The sequence below is a fragment of the Octopus bimaculoides genome, chromosome 3, assembly GCF_001194135.2.
Source record: "Octopus bimaculoides isolate UCB-OBI-ISO-001 chromosome 3, ASM119413v2, whole genome shotgun sequence".
Classification (NCBI taxonomy): Eukaryota; Metazoa; Mollusca; class Cephalopoda; order Octopoda; family Octopodidae; genus Octopus; species Octopus bimaculoides.
This window is the reverse complement of record NC_068983.1, coordinates 146,149,302-146,166,233: the sequence shown is the minus strand read 5'-3', so window position 1 is coordinate 146,166,233 and position 16,932 is coordinate 146,149,302. Positions and strand designations below refer to the sequence as shown.

At 34.1% G+C, this 16,932-nt stretch overlaps 1 protein-coding gene across 4 annotated transcripts in view; it reads left to right on the top strand.

The window, feature by feature from the left end:
* The window catches only part of LOC106869108 (ciliated left-right organizer metallopeptidase), an 82,443-nt gene that overhangs the window by 25,760 nt on the left and 39,751 nt on the right, over nt 1-16,932 (top strand). For 3 of the 4 annotated variants that reach the window (XM_014914659.2, XM_014914673.2, XM_014914665.2), the window contains exons 2-3: nt 14,341-14,745; nt 15,695-15,773. In XM_014914659.2, coding sequence (XP_014770145.1) covers nt 14,460-14,745; nt 15,695-15,773 — 365 coding nt within the window. In that variant the 5' untranslated portion in view covers nt 14,341-14,459. Of the gene's footprint in view, nt 1-9,281; nt 9,396-14,340; nt 14,746-15,694; nt 15,774-16,932 lie in introns of those variants that run through there. The other variant, XM_014914653.2, reaches the window with a different exon arrangement.

The following is a 16,932-nucleotide window of genomic DNA, read 5'->3' as shown; positions in this document are numbered from 1 at the left end:
TCACCAGTCCTCAGTCAAATTATCCAACCCATGCTAGCATGGAAGGCAGACGTTAAACGATGATGATGATGATGATGATGATGATATATTTATACATATATACGACGGGCTTCTTTCAGTTTCCGTCTACCAAATCCACTCACAAGGCTTTGGTCGGCTCGAGGCTATAATAGTAGAAGACACTTGCCCAAGGTGGCACGCAGTGGGAATGAACCCGGAACCATGTGGTTGGTAAGCAAGCTACTTACCACACAGCCACTCCTGCGTCTGAAGATTAGTAGGATAAAAAATATCTAACTTGATAAAGAAGTAAAGGCTGGCAACAGGAAGAGCATCCAACTGTGGGATGCTATCTCACTAAGTCTCATCAAACCCATGCTGACATGAAAAAAAGCAGAAGTTCAAACAAGAATGGTTATGGATGATGATGATGATATCTGTGTGTAGTTATGTATGCTCCTGAATGTATGTATTTATTTGTGTAAAATGGCCTTGTCATACTTAAGGGTGCTTCATTGTGACACTGTTAGGAAATTTATAACTTTGTTTTTGGAAGAGATGTGTTACACACAAATAGAAATCTTATATTTCTGTGAAAGCATGCATACATAAATGCATATATGCACATACATACATGCATACATACATATATATATGTTCATACATACATACATACATACATACATGCATACATAGATGCATACATACATACATGCATGCATACATACATGCATACATACATATAAATCTATCTATAATTTTACGCACACAAGCACACACACACACACATTCATACTCATTGATATGTTGTCTTAACACATCTAAGAAAGATGACACCAACAAAGTATTTGGATTAGTCTCTGTGGAGAAGTGTATTTATTTCACAACCATAGAGATAGATAGATAGATAGATAGAGAGTGAGCAAGAGAGAGAGAGAGAGTGAGAGTGAGACCTATGTGTGGAGTCTTATATTATATGTTGCTTTTATCTTGTTTTGTCAAGTACTGCAACTGAAAGAACCCTGGATTCCCTTCATCATTGAAGTCTCTTTTACTATGTAATCTGACTGAAGTCTGTAGAACACATTTCAGGCTACCAAAAGCAATTTTGTGGAGAATTGGGGGATTGGAGGATATTATGTTTGCATTTTTTTTTATTATTGTTGTTTTCTTTCCCCTCCCCATCACACCTTTCTCAATTAAGCATAAGTGCCTGGAGAAGAAATAACCAAACTATGTAAAATTAAAAAAAAAGAGAATCGACTTGACTCGTGTGTAGCATTCTTGAAAGAAAAGAAATTGGTGTTTAATATACTTATGGACAGGGTATTATCTTGTTTCTAAAATAACAATTATGTCAGGTGTAAATTGGTTTACTTGTAAGTAAATATATATATAAAGAAAATAGAAAAAAAAAATCAACAGAAAAGATATGTAGGCAGTATTTGATTTCGTTTTAGTCCTTCCACTCACTTATAAACAAATGTAAATTATTATTATTAAGGTGGTGAGCTGGCAGAATCGTTAGCATGCCAGACGAAATACTTAGCGGTATTTTATCTGCCTCTCCATTCTGATTTCGAATTCTGCCATGGTCGGCTTTGCCTTTCGTCTTTTCAGGGTTGATAAATTAAGTACCAGTGAAACACTGGGGTCAATGTAATCAACTAATCTTCTACTCACAAATTTCAGGCCTTTTGCCTTTAGTAGAAAGGACTATTATTATCATCATCATCATTATTATTATTATTATTGTTGTTGTTGTTGTTGTTGTTGTTATTATGTGGCTCTGAAGTGGCACTTTGCTTAACTGTTTGTGCTGATGAGTTGTGGGCTGGAGACAGTAGTGGTCTTCAGCGCTTACTTTGGCAGCCTGCCACAATTCTCAGTGGAGAACAGGAATGCTGTACAAGGCTGATTAAAAGCAGCTAAGATTTGGTTGGCAATAAGTGACCATGTGAAGAGCAAATCACCTGGTTTTGATGGTTTGCTCTAAAAGCTTTATGTATGCCAGACTTGTTCCCTGATGCCTTGGCAAATGCTTACTACAAATGGAAGTTTTTTGAGCTGGGAAGTGGAAGCATTTGCTGAAGAAGGAAATGAGCACATGGTTCATGATATAATTTAATAATGACAAAATTATTTTACTAAATTTTTCGTTATTTTGAAAATTTATTGAAACAAAGGCATCATATTTCCACAGAAAAATGATAACAAAAGGGTTAAAAACATTAAAACATTTGAATCAAATATAAAAAAATCATCGTGTTTTTTTTTAATGCTTGAGAACCCCTTTTATAGACACATTTGACAAAAATTATCATAGCAATTATCAGATAAAATTTTATTCTCTATCTTTGCGCACATGCACGAACACACTCACAAACACACACACACACACGCACACACACACAATACACACCAGGAGAGCAGTAACTCTGAATAAGAACTGAGTTAAGGCCCGATGACCCTTCCGATCTATGCCAGCATGGAAGAATAGACATAAAAAGGAATAAATACGTAATGGCTTTGCCTTAGATTTGATTACAACTCTGAAATAGTTACTCACCAGCAGAAAACATTTTGGATGAGTCAGAATTTGTTGTTTTTGTTGTTTAACATCAGATATGAATGGTCAAAGGCTTTCCAACTTTGACCATTTTGTTCTCCTTTCAAACAAACATTGTGCATCTAGGACTACATTATTCAAGCTGTCCTTTCTTTTTCGAGATGGCAAGATGTAATTTGAGAGAGTTTTCACTACTATTTCCAGTAAGTTGATCAACTACATAGTTACTCATCCATTTACTTATTTGTTTATGTAAAATCGTTCTGAAACGGGATCTCAAATATCTAGTTAAATATATATTTCCAGAAACATCTTGCTTTATGTTTAGTTAGACTCCTTTTACAGATAGCAATCGCCTGCAGCAATGTTGGATCTCATAAATGGGGTTTAGTCATGTATGGCATGGAAATTATGTAAAAAAGCTTTCTGTTGTGTGTGTGTGTGTGTGTGTATTTGTGTTGCTCTGTGATGCATATACATTTGTATGTATGTGTGTTTATGTATGTATGTATGTGTGTATATGTGTGTATGTGTGTGTATGTGTGCTTGCATGTTCATGCATCAGGGTGTATACAAGCACACACACAGAGAAGCATGTATGATAGATACAAACATGTATGCATGTATTCATGTATTTATACGTGTGTGCATGTGTGTACACACACACACACTTTATATCACTATGAACAGAGATTGGTGAGTTGCTGATGCAAAACTGTGTGCTGGGTGCTTTTTATGTGGCGACCATAAAAAAGAATAGAGAACTATACATATTCAAAATTTATTTATTGAAGTACTATCTTCAACAAATTTTAATCCATCACATGTTTCTGCTGGATAAGTGTCCTAGAGTCCTTTGATGTAGCAGATATGTGCATTTAGTTGATTTATATTAAATCAATTGCAATTCATATTCATGCAAAGGTTGACATTCCTATGCAGCTTTATTCAAGGTGTTACCCATACAGTTGGGTGAAGTGAACTGAAGATTCAAGCATTAGATATGTGTTCTTAAAGTATATCCAGATCTGGATTATTTCAGAGTACTCATAAGGTACCTGTCAAGATTTCAAATCCTTCTTCCTGTACGTTTTATATATATATATATATATATATAATATATATATATTAGTGACAATTGAATTTTTCCTTTTTGGTTTTATAGTGTGTCTGACCGCTTTTATTATTTTATAATTTTTACATTACCATTTTGCTCAATCAGCCATTGATTTTTTTTGGTAAAATCTCTATATTGAGATGTTGGATTTGACTTAACTGTCTGCAATAGAGTAGTACTACTGATGAGCTTTAATTTCAAGCAAAATTAGCTTGCCAATATAGTACCCTCACTCACTGTGGTGCAGTTACTCTCCTGTCATTACATAGACTTGTGCTATGTTTGTGGCTATAAGGGTCTTTGACTCTTATCTCTAGCAATATAGGTGCTACCATGCACTCTCAGTCTCTATTAGTGACAATTGAATTTTTCCATTTTTGTTTTATTTTGTATCTAGCTACCTTATTATTTTATGTATATATATATATATATATATATATATATATATATATATATATATATATACCAGGTTAGAAGCTGTACTCTGTGCAGACTTTTAAGCTAGCTCCTACGGAAGGCTAATTGGGCCTAAAACTAAAGGATGCTTAATAGTATGACTATAATGTGTCTATAATGACTATATGTCCTGGTGGTGTTTAATCAGAGGTTAAGGATGGATGAGAATTAATTCTGTAATGCAATCATTCTATTGTTCCAGTCCCAAATTGAATTTCAACTGTTGGCCAATTTGTCCCAAAATTCAAATCTCAACGTAAAATTAATGAAACGAATGTCTCCCTCTTCATCTCTGACGTCATCTAACAAACGCCAACTAAGATGACATGAATCAGCCAAGTGTTACCTGCTAGAAATAGCAACCCAAATGCTTCTAAATCAGATCCCACTGCTAGATGTTCAAGAATCAAATGAAGAGCAGATTTTCAATCCTGGGATCGTCCTGATTCCAAAAAGGTATAATATGTCTATGTAGAGCAAATGTAGATTGAGATACAGGAGTCCCAGATGGACAGATAAAATTTCACTTTTAGTAATATAGAGAGAGAGTCAACAAATGAAATCCAGAGATTCTCAATACAGGAAACACTTATTAGTGCTCAAATGATTTCAACTTACACTCCAAAACCTTTACCAATGACCAAGTTTGCGGAGTAAGGAATGGCTATAAGAGAAATCTCTTATTTTTCTGTGTCTTTGTACTCTGTGTAAGTTGGCTCTGTTAATATATAAATATCTATATATGTATAAAAGAGAGAGATATGTTATATTAAATCTCTGAGTGAGATATAAACAGTAACAGTACAGAATCGTAAAATATATTTGCCAACTAAATGTGGCATCCTATACAGGACAGTGCTACTGTTGTTTTTAGCCCCAGGAAAACATCTCCTCCAGCTGGCTAATGACACAGAATCTGCGTCCGATTAGTATTTGTGAGGGAGGTCATCACTCCCATCTGTAGCCTTACACATGGACTTGAGCGTCTGGGTGGTTACCTGTCCTCAGTGTGTGTAAATCACTGGCTAGTGATGAAGAACTAATTCCACTTGCAAATACTATATACTTTTTCTAGCAACACACTGCTACTGATCTCATAAAAGTGGGGGATATGTTATATTAAATCTCCGAGTGAGATATAAACAGTAACAGTACAGAATCGTAAACTGTATTTGCCAACTAAATGTGGTGCCCTATTGAATATTCATTCTCTGAAAATTTTCAGTCCTTGCTTTCTCTCTATTTACATGTATACATGTATATATATATTTTGTGTATCAAACCCAGGCAGTTTTATTTGTTTATTTACATCATTGTCTGTCTGTCTGTCTGTCTGTCTCTCTCTCTCTCTCTATATATATATATATATACACATATATATATATACATACATATATATACACACACACACACACACACACACACACACACGTATATATATTGTACAGACTTCTTTTTCTGTTTCTGTTTATCAGATCAACTCGGGTCATAAGGCTTGGTTGGGTTAGGGCTATAGTAGAAGACACTTGTTCAATGTGCTGCACAGTGGGACTGAACACCAAATATGTGTGGTTGGGAAGTGAAATTCTTAACTACACAGCCATATCTGTGCCTTGTGTATGTTGTCTGTGAATATATATATATATATATATATATATATATATACCGGAGTAAGCACATGAAATGTGCAACAAGGTGGAAAAAAGAGTACTCAAATACCAGAGGTAGAGTGATATGCTTTATTTAAAAGCAGCAGAAATATAACAAAAGACTGTTACTCTGAGTTCCAAAACTGTCCGATGAACGGGAACGTGAAACTCAGAGTAACAGTCTTTTGTTATATTTCTGCTGCTTTTAAATAAAGTATATATATATATATATGTATATATATATATATGTATATATATATATATAATATAATGTATGGTTAAAATCTTTGTAAGAATTTTTATAGGAATTTATGATATAATGTAAGGATATAAAGGATATATATATATATATCATTTATGTAGAAATGTATGTACATGTTTATTGTGTAGCTCAGTTTTAGAATAGGTATACTGCATCCTTGCATGTCGTAACACATACCTAAATGGTTTGATGTTAGGAAGGGCATCTGGTCATAAAATACTGTTTCAGAAAAACTTTCCAGTTTCTGCCAGCATCAAAAGGTTAATGTAAAACATCCAATTTGATGTATATATGTACTATGTATGTACATGAACATATGTGGTAGATTTTGGAGGGAAAAGGTGACAGTTCTCTTGTGTACATGAGTTGAAATGTTGGATATCTGAACAGAAACTAAATTCTTTTAATTATGTAGTGAGATATATGATACAACACATACACATCTCAGGCATTCACACACACACACACATATATATATACACACGTGCACACACTACTACACTCTGTAACGTATGCATACATACACACACACACACACTTCTATACTCACAAGCACATACATATACATATTTATACACACATATTCATACATTCACACATACAGGACGTGAGTATTTGTCTATGCTATTCTGTTTCAATCCTGACACCACCTACTGGGCACAAGGTAACCTGGTTTATCCATTTAGAATATTAATGATATTTTCCTTTTCCTTTCCATTGATAATTATCTTCCATTCCTAGGACTTTTTAGTTAAACACCCTGTTTAATCACCTTGTTAAAATTCTTTCCTTTATTCTCTCTTTTATTAATTTCTTAATTAATCAGTTTTCTGATAATTGCTTTTTTAAATCAAACTCATGAAGCTTCTTTTTAAACTCCTTTTCTTTAAATACCCAAATCATCCTAACATCATCATCATCACCATCATCCATTTTCCATGCTGGCATAGACTGGATTACCTATTTTGATATTTTCAAGCGTAAATTTTGCTGTCAATTTATCAATTGTTCATGATAGTAGTACACAGAGCATGCATCCTTCCATTGTTTATATGCGTGGTATATACTCTGTTGCTATGTACAATTTCTACATTGTTAGTGTGTATACATGTGCTGACAGTACCGCCTGACTGGCCTTCGTAGGATTTTCGAGCGAGATCGTTGCCAGTGCCCCTGGACTGGCTCTTGTGCGGGTGGCACATAAAAGACACCATTTTGAGCGTGGCCGTTGCCAGTACCATCTGACTGGCCTTCGTGCGGGTGACACGTAAAAGCACCCACTACACTCTCTGAGTGGTTGGCGTTAGGAAGGGCAACCAGCTGTAGAAACTCTGCCAAATCAGATTAGAGGATGGTGTTGCCATCCGGTTTCACCAGTCCTCAGTCAAATCGTCCAACCCATGCTAGCATGGAAAGCGGACGTTAAACGACGATGATGATGATCCAAGCAGGGTTGTACTTTTGTATTTGCTTTGTATCCCAGTTTTTGTGTGATAAAAGAGTTGGTGATGGTAAGGGCATCTGGCTGTGAGATACTATTGGTATACATTGGCAGTATACGCAATTTATACACACACACACACACAACTCACACAAAATCAACGTCGGTACAATGAAAGGTAGGTCCGAGATTATTCAAATGCTAGAACAGATCAATGTAGATGTATGCTGTATGTAAAGAGTAAGGTGGAAGGGAACCTCAGCTAGATTTCTCATGAGCGAAGAGCAAAAATATAATTCTTCTGGTAGGTTATAGTGATAGCAAAGGAGTGGGTATTCAGACATCAAATTATCTTCAGACCACTGACTTTGTCCAAATTCTTTCAACAAAGTGGACTGTGTTAAATGCATCTAAGTGTCAAGTAGTGGTATTAAACTGGATTGGCAATTAGGACCAGATTCTACATGCCTTCACTTGCAAGATTTGGGATATAAAGCTATGTTAGGAAATATGTGCAGAAGGTGCTGTGCAGTGTGATTGATACAGAAACTACATGATGACAAATTGAACCTCTTGAACATATATCGATGCACGTTTTGATGCTCCTAAATTGTTGATGATTTTAAGGGAAGTAAGATAACCATAACTTGTGGTAATACCACTTTCTTCATTCACAAATTAAAATCATCAATTTTTTTTGAATCATCAATTTAGTTTGTATTATCAATTTAGTTTGTAGAGTTGAGCTTAATATATCAAATCTTAAATTAATTTGTCAATTGATCTAACATTCATCTTAGTGTTACGGTTGATAGAAAGACTAAACTTTCTACAAGTGAAGTAGATTATCAATGGAAAATGCTAGTGTACCTTGGAAAACAGAAAGAAATTTCTTGGTCATTGCTGTTTACAGACAGCAAGACTCCTTGTTGACCCTGCCTCCTCCAACACAAATCACTATAAATCTCTTCGAGTTCTTCAATGTTCAACTTTCTTGGGCAAACTGTTTTGATTGCAAATATGTGTGTGTGTGTGTGTGTGTGTGTATATATATATATATATATATATATATATATAAGGAAAAAAGTCAAGGTAGAAACTGCTAAAATAATTTTATCATAAAAAACATTTCAGTACTGGTTTCAGTCATTGAGACTGTTTCAACTCTAAGAATGGAAAACAATTAAATTTTGGAAAAATAAAATGAAAAGTTTAAAAAAAAAATAATTGCATAGTATTCAAATACAAGGGGCATTTTTGTTGTTTCTGCCTGTCTCTGTCTCTCTTGTTTACTCCTGTGGGTTTGAGAGAAATGCCCCTTGTATTTGAATACTATGCAATATTTAAAAAAAAACTTTTCATTTAATTTTTTCAAAATTTAATTGTTTTCCATTCTTAGAGTTGATAAAGTCTCAATGACTGAAACCAGTACTAAAATGCTTTTTATGATAAAATTATTTTAGCATTTTCTACCTTGACTTTTTTCTTTATACATATCAACTCGTGTGTTCCTTTTCAACCTACTACACACACACACACACACACACACACACACATAAATACATACATACATACATATACATACATATATATATATATATATATATAGTCAAGACTATTGAAAAAGTTGCAAAATGCAACGAAAATGTTAGGAAAATAAAAATAAGAAATAAGTGGAAATTTTACCGGTGAGTGTGTTAAATTATAAGGCACAAAAAGAAAATGACTCTCCCCAAACACAATAGTATACACACACACACATGTTTACTAGAAGTATGCAAAAAATAGTGTATATGCGAAAGAGTTTGAGAGAGGGAGGGAGAGAGAAAGATTCGCTGTAATTTCTCTTTCAGCATCAGTTCTGTTATGTTGGAGACAGCACTCCTGTCCCATTTTATGATGTGAGTACTCAGTAAGCCTGCTTTCAAAGCTATCATCATTACGATGTTTACTTTTTTTTCCCCCCTGAAGAATTGCTTTGTATTATTTAAAATATATTTCTTATTGTTGCTGTTCTTCCCTAACGTTCCGAGTTCTGTCATCATATAATTCTTGTGTTGTCGATCGGTAGTAAAGAACAGAAAACTTTTCATCCTCACATCTTTCTCACGCGCTCTGAAAAGTTTTTACGTTGTTGACTGCTTCCCGGTGTCGATGTAATGTGATGGAATTATAGTTGAAATCGCTGCGTGTTCTTTGCAGTATAAACTAACATATCTTTATTTATCAATAATTAATATAAAAATCCTTTCGTTTAACTTCATTAACGTCACTAATTTTCTTAGTGAATGATCAACCTTATGCTTTATCGCCAATATTTTCTTCCTTCTGAATCTGGAGAATCTTTTAGTCATGTGGTGCTTTAAAGACATCAATAATTTAGCTAATTCTTTTAAGACACGATATATTTTCGCATTTAGAGTTAGTTTATTCAATTATTTAACATATGAAAAGGTAGTTTATTTCAAATATATTTTTTTAGACAGATAGGATCTTGCTTTCTTATCTTTTCGTTTCTTCTTCTTTTTTTCCTTTCCAAAATGGCAGCTGGCACTTTTTCTCCCTTTTATTAAACTTTTCTTCGATATATTTAGTTAATGCTTAAAACAATTCCATCCTATTTATAAAAAATACTAAAGAGAAGTATTAAGCGCTAAATCAAAGGGATACTTTGCTTAATTTATTCATTGGTATTTATCGATTTTCACTTTGTTTACATCGCGATATCACTGCATCTATTTACAAATCTGACAATATTTATAGATATAAATTTGGTTGCAGGAAATATATTTAAACTTCATAATAGTTTGTCATCTTCCTCAAAACATCCTAACTATCTAAATATTTATTTGTGTATAAATGCCATCAGATAATTTATTATTTTTTGTTAAAGTTTGATAGTAAAAATATAACAAAAATAGGAGCTTTAGAAAATTCCATTCCTGCAAGTCAACTTTGCAAAGTTAACATCTAAAAGAAAATCAACCACAAATCAATAATGATCGGAAGCTTGGTTGCCAATCTGAACGTTGTAGGAGTTTCAAATTCTTGTTAGGTTTTTTTATTTTAAGAAACCTGTTTACTTTCTGGTACGATAGAAATGTTAGTAGTTGTGAAAGGAATAAGTTATTTTATTTAGCCTTACGATTATCTCCATCAGGATGGAGGAAGTAATAATGGAAATTCAGAAATCGAAGTATCTAAAATTGCTCGACACACAACTTTTGATCACATTTTGGGGATCATTAAACGTTTATTTTGAAAATTGTGCAACTATCTTCTTGTTTAACTGGGAAAGTAGAAATCAAAGAAAGTAGGCGTGTTGTGCGTCGGCAAATAGTGGATGCAAACAGTTTATAAAGTGGTAAAAGTTTTGCTTTAAGGAACAGAAAGAACTCTTTACACTTAACCACAGTTTGATGGTTGAAACGGCTATAAATTTGAGGGACGATCGGGATTTGAACTCTGCGAACAATATTTTGTTTTTGTTTACGTAGAAGCTTAAATTGGTTAAAGAAGAGCATAAAGGATGGTCGGTTAAGTATCAATAGATCCGTTTTATGAATGTTATTTCTCTTTTGATGTACAAATTTATGGACTTTCATAATATTGTTTTTTTTTTCTTTTTCTAATATTTAGATCATATCTTTGTCACAAGATAAAGTTGAAAGTGTGACACTCAAACTTATTTCGTTATGTTAAATATTTCGACCGTGCTCGATTCAACTTCATAGTTTTGTTAATCGCTAACACTCGCACACATCGTTTCAAGCAGAATAAAATCGATTATTGATTTATTTTTAGGCGACCAATAAGCAGTCTTTTGAACGTTGGATTAAAATACTTTGCAGGATTCTCCTCAGCTTTCCTTAATTCGAATCACACTTTGATTGTTTTTAGGATCAATAAATATAGTATATATCAAGTACTAGTTGATTCCTATTTTTTTCTCCCCATCTCAACGTTGGCTGTAGCCGAGGGGGCTTAGTCAATTACTTTGACCCCAGTGCTTAACTGGTACTTATTTTTCTTGGCCCATAAAGGATGAACAGCAAAGTCAACTTTGGCAGAATCTGAACTCAGAACATGAAAACAGACAAAAGGTCGCTAAGCATTTTGCACAGCATGCTAATGCTTCTGCCAGCTCACCACTTTAATAAATAAATAAATAAATAAATAAATAATAATAATAATAATAATAATAATAATAATAATAATAATAATAATAATAATAAGGTGCTTGAAAAATAAGAGGTGTTGCCTTAGTTCACTGGTAGTGAACAGCTGACACTGTAATACATCTGCAGCATTAGAAGCCGTGCAAAGGCAATAATAATAATAATCTTTTCTACTATAGGCACAAGGCTTGAAACTTAGGGGAAGGGGACAATCGATTACATTGACCCCCAGTACTTGACTGATACCTTACAATAAATAAATAATAAATAGGTGTAGGAGTGGCTGTGTGGTAAGTAGCTTGCTTACCAACCACATGGTTCCGGGTTCAGTCCCACTGCATGGCATCTTGGGCAAGTGTCTTCTACTATAGCCTCGGGCTGACCAAAGCCTTGTGAGTGGATTTGGTAGACGGAAACTGAAAGAAGCTCGTCGTATATATATATATATATATATATATATATGTTTGTGTGTCTGTGTTTGTCTCCGTAGCATTGCTTGACAACCGATACTGGTGTGTTTATGTCCCCATCACTTAGCGGTTCGGCAAAAGAGACCGATAAAATAAGTACTAGGCTTACAAAGAATAAGTCCTGGGGTCGATTTGCTCGACGAAAGGCGATGCTCCAGCATGGCCACAGTCAAATGACTGAAACAAGTAAAAGAGTAAAAGAGTAAGGATTTCTAGTTTAGGTGCAAGGCCAGCAATTTTGAGAGGAAGGGTTAATTGATACTGTTGATCTCAGTTCTTGATTGGTATTTTATTCTATCAATGCTGAAGAGATGTAAAACAAAGTTAGTCTTGGCAGGATTTGAAACCAGAATGTTAAAAGCCAGAACAAATACTCGGGGCCTTTTTTTGTTTCCATTGCTCTTAATGATTCCGCCTGCTTGATGCATTAATAATAACAATAATAGTCCCTTTTTATTTATTTGTTTTGTTAATAACTAAGGAAAGACAGCACCCAAGATATTTTCTCCAGTGTGGTCTGAACTCTTCTGAACACACTCAAGGGCCATCAGTGGTGTCAAACTAGTTGATGAATTAAAACTAAAACCTAAATTGCCACATTCAATGGAGGGTATTCTTTTGTAATATGCTCTACATATGGGATATATTACAAAGCACAAAAATGGTTGGGGTTTCTACATCGGGTTTAAAGAAGAAATAAAACAACAAAAACAAACATGTACAAATGGGACACATATTTACACCATAAGACTTTGTTTCTTCTCAGTCTTTTAAGATCCCACTATATTAATATTATTTGTATTGACTACATAGTATTAATTTCTAACATCGGCTTTAATAATTCCTATTTATGTGGAATGTATTGTGGATTACATCAGCACCATTACTTCTCTCATACTATATTTTACTGACTTCAGAAAGATGAAAGCAAAGTTGACCTCTGTTGGGTTTGAACTCGGAATATAAAAGATTGTAACTGATGCTCTATCAATTTCACCAGTCCTACAGCTTTCACTAACTACATTGTCATCACCACCATCCTTTAACGGTCGTTTTCCATGCTGGCATAGGCTGGATGGTTTGACCAGAGCTGGCAAGCCAGAGAGTTGCACCAGGTTCCAGTCTTATTTGGCTTAGTTTCTACAGCTGGATGCCCTTCCTAATACCAATCACTTTATAGTGTGTGCTGGGTGCTTCTACAGTGGCAATGGCACATAATGTTTAATTTCTGTAAGCTTCTCTCCTGCATTTTGTTCAACACAGTTTCCTCAATGTTTTTTGAGCACTGTGGTTACATAGTTATGTGATCTACTGTAGTTGTAATACTTGTTATTTGCTCAGTTTTAAATGTAACATATATTGTTTGGTAAATCAACATGTGTCCAATTAATTATAAATGTAACATCTATTTGCTCAATTGTAGTTGTACATTTGTTTGCTCTATATCACTTGTCCAAGTTGTTTAGTCAGTTATAGTTTTATAACTTTTGGTCAGCTACAATTGTAGCATGTTATTTGGTCTGGTCTGTTATAGTTGTAACATGTTTGGTCAGTTACATTTATGAGTTGGTCAACTGAATTATTTCCTTGTACCTGAGGGTTTCAGTAGCTGGTATGAATCGGTGGTGAGATAGAAATCAACGAGTATGAGTGGTTAATGTCAACTACATGGAACCTTTAGATACAATGAAACAATCCAGTATACCAACACAATTACAGTACATTTTACACATTTCTAATGTAGGTGTGCATTGAGCACTTTGCATTTTTTGTTGTTGTTGATATTCTTGTTTAATAATAATAAATTTGTATTCTACAAAAGTATACAGTAATACTTCAGATTAATGTGAAATTGCTTTTATTATAACAACATAAAAACGAACATTCTCTCTCTTTCTCTCTCTCTCTCTCTCACACACACACACACGCATGCATACACACAAACACACACACACTAATGTTTGTTTTTTAACTATGGTTATAAATAAAAACATTAATTGAAAGATCACTCAATACTTTTAAACATAGTATCACATGTATTTTATTTTGCAAGGAAAAAGTGGATAATGACTTTAAAGTTTCAGTTTAGCAGAACTATTTCAACAGAGAATAAAATAAAATATAATGAGCAAATAACACTGCATGTAATTATGTATTTAATTTTTAATTTTCTTTTAATATTTTAAATTTTTTTATAGGTTACCTGTAGATATTACATTCCGTCTTGTGGAACTTGCTGCCTGATTGATTCTGATAAAAGCAGTGTGTGATACCAGCTCTTCCCAGCTGCTGGTCACACAACACAGCCTCCATCACAATGTACAGACTATATTTGCTTTTGGTTGTATTGGTTGTCCTCCTGTTAGCAGTTGCAAGATTGAAAGCAGAATGCTTGCATGATAAAGTGCAGACAACAAATTTGGTACAACAATATTTACAGTATGAGCAAAGCCCATCAGAAACTAGACTGCGGAGATCTGCTTCAAAATTTATGCCAATCCGCATATCACCTTTCTTTTTGGACTTCAATGATGTTGTAATATCATCACTTTTGAAAAAAGTTGTTAACAGAGCAATTTCTAAAATCAGCCAGCTTCTATCAGGTTTGTGCTATTCTGCTGTTGTCTTTTAGTTCTTGCATATCATTTGTTCATTTTAGTATTTCTTGGAATTTTTTTTTTGTTGCTAACACGACTATAATATTTTAACCATCAACTTGCATTGTTACAAATGAAACATATATAACGTGTTTGTTTCAAATTTGGCACAAGGCCAGAAATTTCAGGGGAAGTGGTAAGTTAATTTCATCAACCCCAGTGCTGAGCTGGTTCTTATTTTATTGACCCTGAAAAGATGAAAGGCAAATTTGACCTTGGCAGAATTTAAACTCAGAACATGAAAACGGTCAAAATGCCATCCAAGCATTTTGTTTGGTGGGCTCACAATTCGGTCAGCTTGCTGCCTTGTAACATATGTAACCTATGTGCTTTTTTTTAATGTTTGCTTTAAGTAACAAAATAATGTATCTAAGAGCAATAAGACAGTCATACCAGACTTACCACTGCCAACTCAATACTTTATTAATCATTAATAAATTATTATTCAGCAATCAAATGATTGTTATGGCAAATTAAGATATGTAAAATGCAGGGTGTGTAAATTTTAAAGAGTTACAGACAGTAATAGAAAAGTTTAGGAAGAAATTGAGGTAATTTTCACTCTATTTCTTCCTAACTTTCAAAATTTCTCTCTGGTCCCACAGCATTTTGCCATGGCCCGATTTTTGGGAAACAACAGCAGAAGCATAGAACAGGTATGGTTAGAATTAAGGAAGGGAAATAATTCCTTCCCTCATTCTGTTCTATGATGGATGACTAAATATTCTTCAGATTTCCTAAGACACTAGACACCTAGTGCAATGTTTAATATGATGAGATTATTTCCAGAAGTATATGTAGCAAACTCATATCTTTAATTCATTAAAAGACACAGTCTATATCCAGTTATGGAAACCTTTGTAAATTTGTCTAACTCTGGTTTTTCTCATTACAGTTGTTCGTGCTTTGAATTCTCTGCTCCTGGCTCGTTCTGCCTGCCACACTAAGTGGAGTGATGGACCAAACAAACACAAGTAAGTTATTTTGTACAGCTTACTTTATAGTTAATAGCATGCTTTATTTGTATAGTTCACTATATAGCTAGTGACCTGGTCTATTTGTACAGTTTACTGTATAGTCATTGGCACTCGCTAGCATTATTTACTATATTGTTAATTCTTGTTCTGTTAATGAAGTTTACTATATATAGTTTATCTCATGATGTATTAATCTCTTGTTATATAAATATAGTATAGTAGATGTCACATGGCCAAATGGTTTAGAAATTTGCTTCGCAATCATGAAGTTCTGTGTTTGGCAGGTTGATCCAAGTTTTGTGAATGCAAATGAATATATGGCAACTAAGTGAAAGCTTATCAAATTAATTGTACATCTCAACACTGACCTATTTGACATGAGATGTTTTATTATTTCTCTTGTTCTCTCTTTCTCTCCCTCCCCTTGTCTCTCTCTTTGCCTCCCTCTCTTTCTCTCTCTCTCTCTCTCTCTCTCTGTCACTGTATATGTGTATGGGGAGAGGGAAAATGTTTATGTCAGTCGTGTTCAATTAATAACTCACTTTCTGTGCGTGCGTGCATGTATGCATCAGTGTGTGTATGTGTTAGCCTCTAGTGCCAAAATGCACTGTTGCCAAAACAGGTTCAGTGTTTAATTAGGCAGCTGTGTCAAATTACCAATGTTCTAACAGCCACATGTAATTGCCTCATTCTACAGTGAACAGATTGAGCAATTGATTCAGCAACTGAAGATTCATAGCCAGAATTTCCAACTCAGATCCATTTTATTTTACTATTTAGTTAATTCATACTATATTAGTATAGTTTATTATGTAGTTAATCTTATGGTGTGTCAATGCAGTTCACTATATATTTAATCCCTTACTGTGTATGAGAATTTTTCATATTTATTTTATATTGCATTTTGTGAACAATAGCAATGTTGGTTATGGTTTTCCTGTGAACTAATCACTGGTTCACTGTAGTTATAGTAGTGAGGATGATGAGGGTGTGCATGTGCCTGCTGGGTATTTTTGGTTGAAAGCACTAGTTTATCTCCAATGTTTCCATCTTTTGTTCCTTTCCCGAGCATCCAGTAACACAATCTGTATCACGTCCTCACGTTGTTGTTTTTTTGTCGTTTTCCTTTTTTGAACCTATATATATATATATATAT